General features: G+C 46.7%; 3 protein-coding genes across 3 annotated transcripts in view; 1 reads left to right on the top strand and 2 right to left on the bottom strand.

Annotated features, from left to right (window-relative positions):
- Positions 1 to 1,487, bottom strand: part of dhrs12la (dehydrogenase/reductase 12-like a) — a 5,113-nt gene extending 3,626 nt beyond the window's left edge. The window contains exons 1-3 of the mRNA XM_068317182.1: positions 1,376 to 1,487; positions 138 to 271; positions 1 to 26 (exon numbers count right to left, since the gene is read on the bottom strand). The exon at positions 1 to 26 is cut by the window's left edge and continues 57 nt beyond it. Coding sequence (XP_068173283.1) covers positions 1 to 26; positions 138 to 271; positions 1,376 to 1,431 — 216 coding nt within the window. The 5' untranslated portion in view covers positions 1,432 to 1,487. The remainder of the gene's footprint in view (positions 27 to 137; positions 272 to 1,375) is intronic.
- A 548-nt stretch (positions 1,488 to 2,035) lies between these two features.
- On the top strand, positions 2,036 to 5,032 carry ap1s3a (adaptor related protein complex 1 subunit sigma 3a). Its single transcript, XM_068317123.1, has 5 exons — positions 2,036 to 2,149; positions 3,089 to 3,267; positions 3,795 to 3,903; positions 4,676 to 4,813; positions 4,894 to 5,032. Exons 1-5 carry the CDS (start codon positions 2,036 to 2,038, stop codon positions 4,927 to 4,929), a joined length of 576 nt encoding a protein of 191 aa, XP_068173224.1. The 3' UTR covers positions 4,930 to 5,032.
- Positions 5,033 to 5,534: 502 nt separating this feature from the next.
- On the bottom strand, positions 5,535 to 8,522 carry scg2a (secretogranin II a). Its single transcript, XM_068317122.1, has 2 exons — positions 8,373 to 8,522; positions 5,535 to 7,281 (listed from the first exon to the last, which is right to left on the bottom strand). The coding sequence occupies exon 2, from the start codon at positions 7,271 to 7,273 to the stop codon at positions 5,540 to 5,542; it is 1,734 nt and encodes a 577-aa protein (XP_068173223.1). The 5' UTR covers positions 7,274 to 7,281; positions 8,373 to 8,522; the 3' UTR covers positions 5,535 to 5,539.
- Between the last annotated feature and the right edge of the window lie 636 nt (positions 8,523 to 9,158).

Consider the following 9,158-nt stretch of genomic DNA (forward strand, 5'->3'; position numbering starts at 1 on the left):
CCTGCACACCATGTGGATCGTTCCACCTGGGACGGAGAGACAACACCAGAAAGATGTTTTTATTTATGGAAAACTTATCATTTTCATGATGCATGAGTGTTTTATCTGCATGTGAGGACACGGTTTGGGTTCGGTACCCCTCTTGGCGATGGCCATGGCGGTGGCTTTCCCGATGCCGCTGTTGGCTCCCGTGATCATGAAGGCGCGTCCGGCCAGCGGCGCCTCCAGGTCCTTCTCCACGAACCTCTTGGAGGCCGACAGGAAGGCGCTCCTGCATGGGGGGGGGGGACATTCACACATTTACTGTCCGCCCCCCTCCCCCTGCTTTACTGTACGGACACAATGAAGACGACGTCGTGCCTGGCATCGTCTCCAACCGCCGCTGACAACGTCCCCTTTTGTCCTGGGGTGTTGTTACCGGGGGCGGCGGCGTGAACGGGGATAATGGCGGCTGTGTTCATTGGTGTCATACACAGAGCTATTAGCGCGGGGGTCAGAGGGGGTCGCCGCGGCGCCCTCTGAGAGCAGATATCAGAACAAAGGGAATGGGGGGGGTGTGTGTGTGACAAAAGCAGCTCTTCAGGCAGATTGTTCTGCTCTGCAAAGAGAAGGAAAGACTCCTCAGATCGGACTACAGGAGCCTGGAGAGGACACTTCTGGGCTCAAACGCCTCCTGATGGACGATACTCATAGACGAGCTTCAGTCCCATCAGAGCTGAGGTGAAGTGGCCTTCAGAAGGTCTACAAATCGGAAACGATTGTTCACCTTAAATCACCCCTGACCCGATCCGACCTCGATGGATTTGATTATTTCAGATAGACGCGATGGATGCATGAAAAAAATAAAAAGTAGAATCCCAGTTTAAGATGGGAGTTCCAGCTGCAGACTTTCAGAAGCAAACAAGTTCAAACAAGATTCAACTTTTGGTGCTTTAAAAGTCTTGAGATGAACAGGCCTTGCTCTTCCTGTTTCTAACCGATTCTGTCCTGTGTTAAAGACACTGAGCTGGAATAAAAGTTTTCTAACAGATCTACCTTCATGTTATTCAGATTTTATACAGAATAGAACTAAAAACAAAAATCTCATTTTTAATGGAATCAAACGAATTTCCACGTTAGAATAACGCAATTCAGAATTTCCTTTATGGCAGCACTTTATAATTTAATTTCTGAATTTGTTAAGCTATGAATCCATTAACTTATTAGTTTATTTTATTATGATCTAAAAATCAGAATTATAATTTTGATTTAAACAATAAGACAAAGACAATAAATTAAACTTATTAAACACACATTTTCTGACCAAGGACTTCTATATTTTGTTTCTTAGATCAAAGTTACACACACACACACGCACACACACACACACTCTTACCTGGTGAACTCGGTCACTCCCTTCAGGAACCAGGCTGAGTTGCGGTACAGAGACATTCTGGCGCTCCGGGAGCTTCTCTCTGCGCCGCGCTGCGCGCTCTGCGCCGCTTTAACCCGGGACTGAACCACGTGGAGCTCCACTGAATTAATATCGGTGGGCGACAACTCCACCGGCCACCCACTGGCAGGGGGCCAGGGTGCGTTTGATTCGTGGGTTCCAGTCATTTTAACATCAGTGAAGTTCACATCACCTCTTCCAGGCGGGGTTTCCTCGAAGACGAAAGAATTAATTGTCACGCTGTGATTTTTATAGAATTCCAACTTTTTAAGTTCTGTAAGTAAAATATGAAATATTACTTTTGTATTATGTTTTCTTACATTCAGCATTTCTGCTTTAATTTGTAGGAATTTACGAGCGAATGTTCATTTTATCAGAAAAATAAAACTATCAATCATTTACCAAATCAAAAACAATAATATATCCGCAATATTTGCTTCATATTAGATTCATTCCATCTAATTTTTTCTGATATTAAATAAAGATTCTGTCTCGTCACCACCTGCTCCTCATGTGGATGACCTGCGGCCAATCAGCGGCTGGAGCGCAGCCGGCGGGGCGCGGCTCTGGGGAAAGGTGAGAACCGCACTGATTTCTGGGTAGATGAACAATGTCGCCGTGTTTAAAAACACACGAGAGCCGGTAGGATTGGTCGGAATTTGGCGTCTCACGTTGGTTGGATCGGGGTTATTTCTCTCAGGCTGCTGTGACAGGATGGTGAGTGTTCCAGCTCCCCACGAGGTTTTACGCACAGCTTTTATGCGTAAAAGAAGGTGTGAGCGCAATAAACGTCCTCAGAGGACTTATTCCTGAACGCGCACCTCGATCAAAGGTCAAGTAGTTGACGGTGGGCTGTTAGAGATCCTGATATTTGTGAGAATTTTTTTTTAATTATGTAAGAATTCAAATCTCCAGACATCAGTTTGGTTTTTGTTTCAGTGTTTTTGTGTTTTAAACAGCATTGTCATCCAATAAAAAATTAAATTATCCTTCAATATTTACAGAAAGGAGAAGTTCTTATTGTGTTAGGAAGCACGGCACACACTCTGATTTAGCATCCTGCTCCTATGAGGAGAGGAACACCAGACTGGAGAGTCACAGATGTTCATGATCGTGACTCAAAGAGTCAGAAAAAATTTAAATGTGTGAGGTTAATCAAAGTTTTAGCTGCTCTTTATTTCTTTTTAAATACAAGAAGTTCCTTCCTGCCTCTACGTCTTTATCGCGTTCTGGGCAGAAGCGGCGTCGCTGCAGCTGCCCCTGGGGGCAAAGAGCGCTCATAAATTGCCCTTACACAACAAATATTATTCTTACTGTGGTCGTGCACTCAGGGTGATCATAATGTGTCTCCCAGGAGATGTTCATTGGAGTTGTGAAATCTAATTGCTGTCATTTTAGATGTAGACAACTCTGGTAGTAGGGCTGTTATTACACTTTATGTGTGTGTGTGTGTGTGTGTGTGTGTGTTTGGTTTATTCTGTGTACCAGCTCCTCATTGACCTCATTATAATTTAATGCACTCAAACATTCAACCCCAACACAAGCTGCTCCTCCTCTTCGCTCACCTATAACACACACATTTCTGCAGGTGTGTTTTTGTTTTTTAATCCTGGGGGACAGAAACACGTTTTTATCTGCCCTCCCTCTCGTCTCCAGATGCGCTTCCTGTTGCTGTTCAGCCGGCAGGGCAAGCTGCGGCTGCAGAAATGGTACACGCCCTTAACGGATCGGGAGAAGAAGAAGGTGATCCGGGACATGATGATGATGGTGTTGGCTCGCTCGCCTCGTTCCTGCAACTTCATCCAGTGGAGGGACCTGAAGATCGTCTACAAGAGGTGGGGGGAGGAGTCGGATAAAAACACAACGGTTTGGGGTTTCGCCATCAGCAGCTGATGTTCATGTTTGGGGCTTAACTTCTTTGTGATTGAACACACCCATTCTCTGTGGTGACCCAGATCACTGGTGATGCAACACAACAATTATCTTCCTCTGGTTTTTATCTCCTCCACTCACAGTGATGATGGTGTAATAAAGGAATAAATGATAGGAGACAAACAGGAAGACTTCTCTCTTTTTCTCTCAGAAGAAAGACGGTACAATAGAGTAGTCTAAAAACATTTTTCTGTCCAGGTTGATTTTTAAATGTTTTAAAAAGTATTAAAAGGTGGAAGTGATTCTAAATTTAAGGCGGTCTGAAGTTCATTCCAGATGCATTTGATGAAAATCCTGTTTTACAACCGGTAGAAGTTTTATCCGGATCCCTTTCATAATTTAATGTCATACTTCCAACCTTCTAACTTTCAGGAACATATTTCCTCTGCTGTAACATTTGACCCCCCCCCCCCATCCGTCTCGACTGCAGGTACGCCAGTCTGTACTTCTGTGTGGGGCTGGAGGAGCAGGACAATGAGCTGCTGAGCCTGGAGGTGCTGCACAGATACGTGGAGCTGCTGGATAAATACTTTGGCAACGTAAGTTAAAACAAGTAAAGAGTGGGACGTGAACATTAATCGATCTGAAGGTTAACGTGTTGCTGGTTTTAGCTCATTTTTTAAAAAACTTGTGTGACTAAGACAGCTGAAACTAACGTCTTTATGAATCTCATACAACGTAACGCAAATCTGTGGAAGGCCTGAGATGTCCATCAGATCGAAGAAAAGATTTTTTTAGACTCTGTTTTAAACTGAAATCATCTGTAGCTGCTAAAGTAAAAGCATTAGTATTAGATGAACCACAATAAAGGGTTGGAACAAAACCCTTCTCTGTTCCCTCCACTAATCTGTCTCCCCCTGGTGTCCATAAGGAGCAACTGCAGCAGAACATGAAGGATTCATACTGCTGAGGCAGATATAACTCGGTTTACGTCGTTTGGAGTTACGTTGTTCTCGATTATACGTCAGTAAAATTTAAAAAAAACACAGAAAAATAAAATATTACGTCATTTTACTCCACTTTACTCTGCCATAAATACTGGAATCATAAAATCACTAGTAGTTTAGTCTGGAGACGAGTTCATTCAACTCCTGGAACCGATTAACCACGCAAACCGAGTTTTACCTTTATTGATTAATAAAACCAGGAAAGAACCACGTGTTGGTGTTTATATCAAATTTAAATAATTAAAGTTTTAAGCACCTTTTATAGTCCTTGTAACATTCAGTTAAACCTCGTAGTTGTCATCGTCTCTCCGGGGTGAAATCGCGCTGCATCCCACTGATGAATGTGTGTATTTCTCTCCTCCAGGTGTGTGAGCTGGACATCATTTTCAACTTCGAGAAGGCGTACTACATCCTGGACGAGTTCCTGATGGGGGGAGAGATTCTGGAGACTTCCAAAGTGGCGGTGGGGGCGTCGATGGAGGAGGCCGACACGCTCCAGGAGGTGCTTGGAGGGGAGCAGCTTTCTCTTTTTCCCCTCATGAAAACCAACGGTTATATTTTGTATCTCTGTTCTTACCGCAGACGATGGAGGAATACATGAGCAAACCCGCCTACTGATCCAGAGAGGACAACATTCATCCCTCCCCATGTTTGTGCGGTGACTAATGATGAATTATTCGTCAAAATTTTAAATCTTTTAAGTCCGATATCTATTCATCTCAGGGTTTTTAATACCTCTGTTCTCCACATTGTTGATGATAAAGTAAATGCATGCGAAGCGAGACCGATCCAATCGCACGCATTTATGCGACGATGAGGAAATGAAGAAACACCAGACAGTAAGGAAAAACTAAAGTCAATGCTTTATTAACCTCAGGGATGTCACATATGAACACATTTAAGAAAGAATCGGCAAATAACACAAGTGAGTCTAGGGATCCCACACTGATTGTGTGTGTGTGTGTGTGTGTGTGTGTGTGTGTGTGTGTGTGTGTGTGTGTGTGTGTGTGGATGTGAGGCTGGTGAGTCACATGTACTGACGGTGAACCGTCAAACCAACTGGTATCATAAAAAAACAAACAAACATCAAACCAACGTCCGAGCAATAAACCTACCGAAGAGCTAAATTTGTGTTTTATTTTTCAAAATACTTTATTTTCACCCTCTCCCTCTAACAAAACATTATATATATATATTTATATTTATATATATGTATCTACAGCTGTATTTATATTCCTTGGGGGGATTTGGCGTCGGTGTTGCTCTCTTCCGTTTCTGGGTTCAGGTATTTCAGTAACTTCATCATGGCGTCGTTCTTCGTCTCGCCGTCCTCCTCCTCCTCCTCCTCCTCATCATCAGCCCGTCTCTTCTCACCTGAGTCCATCCGATCAAAATAATCCTGAATGGCGGCATCGAAGGAGGAGCCGGGGCCGCGTCCCGCCTCCTCCCTCTTTTGGCTGGCCTTGTTGCCGGGATACCGCGTCAGCATCTGAGCCGCTAAATACGCCGCCAGCTCGTCCTCGTCCACCGTGTCGTCGTAGTCGTCCTTTAACGTGCCTGGAAGACGTCGCTGCTGCTGGGCGGATTCCCCCGCCCCGCCCGGATGCCTCGGGGGCGGGGGGCGGAATCGTGACGCGAAGAAGCTTTTTTGCTGCTGTTTCCTGACGGGGGCTTGTTCCTCCCCCAGCCCCAGGATGCTCAGGATCGCCTCCGTCCTCGCCTCCTCCGGCGTCTTTTGCCTCCCTGGGAGACGTCTGTTGTGGAATTCCTGGTTCCTGCGCGTCGACTTGGAGGATATTTCCGGGGGGGGCCTGTTTCTGGGTAATTTGCTGGTTTTTCTGGGTTTTTCTGGATTCCTCACTTCCCCCGTTTTGAGCATCTCCAGCAGGTTCTCAGGGGGGATCTGGTACTTCTGGGAGATGTGGATGAGCTGGTAGATCGCCTGCGGGTCGATGTTTTCCCTGTAGCTCGTCTGAGCCGCCCTCCTCTCCCTCTCCTCCTCTTCCTCCTCCATCTCCCGCTTGTGCTCCTCTTCCTCAGTTTTCTCCAACACCTTCAGGAGGTAATAATCCACCAGATTAGCCATATCGTCCTGATCGTTGGACCTCTTGATCAGGTAGCTCTCATCCTCGTCTTCCTCCTCCTCATCGGCTCCTTCGTCGTCGTCGTCGACGTAATCGAACCCTCGTTTGTTGTCCTCCTCTTCCTCCTCCTCCTCTTCCTCCTGTTCTTGCAGCGGGCCCCAATCCGACGGATCCTCGCCTTCCCCGTCGTTAAACACGTCATCGTCTTCCCCTTCATCATCAGCATCCTCCTCCTCATCCTCCTCTTCCTCATCCTGACGTTTATTATGGGATGTCTTGGCGCCGGTCAGCTTGTCCAGCTCGTCGAACACCGACTGCAGGGTGGCCAGGTTCTGGGGCGTGTACTTCTCCTCCACGTTCTCGGTGGTGCGTTTGTACGGGCGGCCCCCGTCTTCATCCTCTTCCTCATCCTCAAACATGAGCGGCAGCTTCCTGTGAGGCCGGATGCTCTGCTGCTGCTGCGCCCTGGGGGGGGGTCCTTCCAGGGCGGGGCGGGGGGGAACCGGCCTGGAGGCCTTCTCCGTCTGCTGGAGGGTGGTGAGCACCGCCTGGAGCAGCTCCTCGCTCTTATCCTCCCCGCCTTCCTCACCCTCGTCTTCCTCATCCACGCGGCCCACATCGAGGGGGGGGCGCTGCTGGGAGTCCGTGCCGGTCCTCTGGCGGAGGCTCTCGATGTACTCCAGAGCTTTCAGCATGTCGGCGTTGGGAGCCCCGCGGACGCTCCCCCTCTGGGAGTCGGAGTCGCTCCCTCGCAGCCGGTGCTCTCTGAGGGACCCCCCCTGAGCGCCGCAGGAGCAGAGGAAGAGGAGGATGAAGAGGTCGACCAAGCACAGGAAGGAAGGTCCGCCGGCGGCGAAGGTCTTGGGGAGTGATGTCATGGCGACGTCTGCAGGGGGGAAGACAAAGAGACCTTTAACCACCAAGCAATCAGATCAGATGACTTATGGCTTTACATGACGTTTCTATTGATCTATGATCAGGTTTAAAATCTGATCGATGATATATTTTAATATCCAGTTTGAAATCCTGAAGCTGCCTGAGAAGATTCAGCTTCTTCTAATCTACATTCATCTACTTTTACGCATTCTGAATTATTTTTATTCAAATTCATTTTTAATATTTTGCGATTTTGAGCTATAATGTTAAAGAACCAAATATTTTATTGACATTCTGAGGCGCAACCGGTGGCCGAACGGAGGTTTGCGCATCTCCTGTTGCGGCTGTTTCTCCGGACCACAGCGGTAACCGTGCGCCTGTTTTCCCCGCAGAGGTAACAGTGGCAGCACGCAGCTCCACGCGTAAATCTCATTAGTCGTCAAATTGCTTTCTCCGTGAGTCACATCCCCGTCGTCATGGTAACCCGGTAAGAACAATTTTTCTACCCTCACCTCTGCTTTTGAGAGCAGGAAACCGCTCAAACCCCAATTTATGATTGTTTTAATCCGAGGTTCGTTATGAGTAACATCAGAATATTATGGGATGTGCGCAGAATAATAAATAAATATGTGAATTTGTTCCCTTGCTGTTTATGTTCCATGTAATTTTTAAACAAATACAAGAGAGACCAATAAATAAATAAATAAATTCATACATACATACATACATACATACAAACGCGTGACGATGCTGTGTTTTTGCTGTCATTTTTACTTTTTTTCCTTTCATTTTCCCGGCATTAATTAACTGAATTATTAATTAATGAATTAATTTAGTTTTTTTACAATTTTATAAGAATAAATTCTAAGAAACGACAGAAATTTTTTTTTTTACATTTTTTTTTAAAATGCTAAACGGAATGAGAACAAAGACAAAGCAGCAGCAGCCTCCAGCATCAGGTTGGCTAAACGAGCACCGGAAGCGGGTGTTTTAAAAGTGTTTTATTTTGGTGACCTATGTTGCAGGACGCGAGCCTGGCGCGCGCAACCGTGTGATAAAAACAAACAAACAACAACAACAACAACAACAACCTGTTCTTACCTGTGTGGTTAGTTTCCGTGGAGGCTCGCGGGTGAACTGAGCATCTCCGTCTCGCGCGCCCGACTCGTCCTTTCAGCCCCGCGGGCAGCTCCTCCCGCTATTAGAGGCGCCACCTGACTCGTGCGTCACAGACATACGCAGCGCGGGGCGCGCGCCTGCACGGGCACTATATGTGCTTATAAGGCACGCGCACACTCGGCGCGGGCGCGCACCGTTCGTCTTTGACCGAACGGAGCAGCGTCTCCCCGCTGAGGGTGACGTGCAAGACGCGCGTACCCGCTTCTCTGGCGCGTCCCGGTGTCAAAATCAAGCCCACAAAAAAATACAATAATAATAATAATGTAAATGAATTCAAAATAAAAGCATTAAATCAAGTCTGTGCGGACTTTAACTGCGGTTTTTTAAAAAAAAATCAAGATGGCTGTTATTTTATGGAACATATGGGGAAATAATGGGAATTAAACTCATTTATTCACCTTTACGCGTCTTTTCCTGCTTTAATTTGAGCAGTAAATGTCGTTATCATGCAAACACCTTCTCCGGTCCTTGTTATTTCTTCATTGACTACATAATGAAGGCTGAACGTCATGTCTTTGTCTCCGCCGCAGCACCGGGAGACGGACGCGCTTCAAGTCCGCCGATGACTCACACACGGTCTCCGCCAAAGACCGAGACGGGGGGGGGGGGTGACAGACTGCAGAGGTGTGTGTGCGTGTGTGTGTGTGTGTGTGTGTGTGTGTGTGTGTGTGTGTGTGTGTGTGTGTGTGTGTGTGTGTGTGTGAGAGA

This window comes from Antennarius striatus, chromosome 6 (genome assembly GCF_040054535.1).
Source record: "Antennarius striatus isolate MH-2024 chromosome 6, ASM4005453v1, whole genome shotgun sequence".
Lineage (NCBI taxonomy): Eukaryota > Metazoa > Chordata > Actinopteri > Lophiiformes > Antennariidae > Antennarius > Antennarius striatus.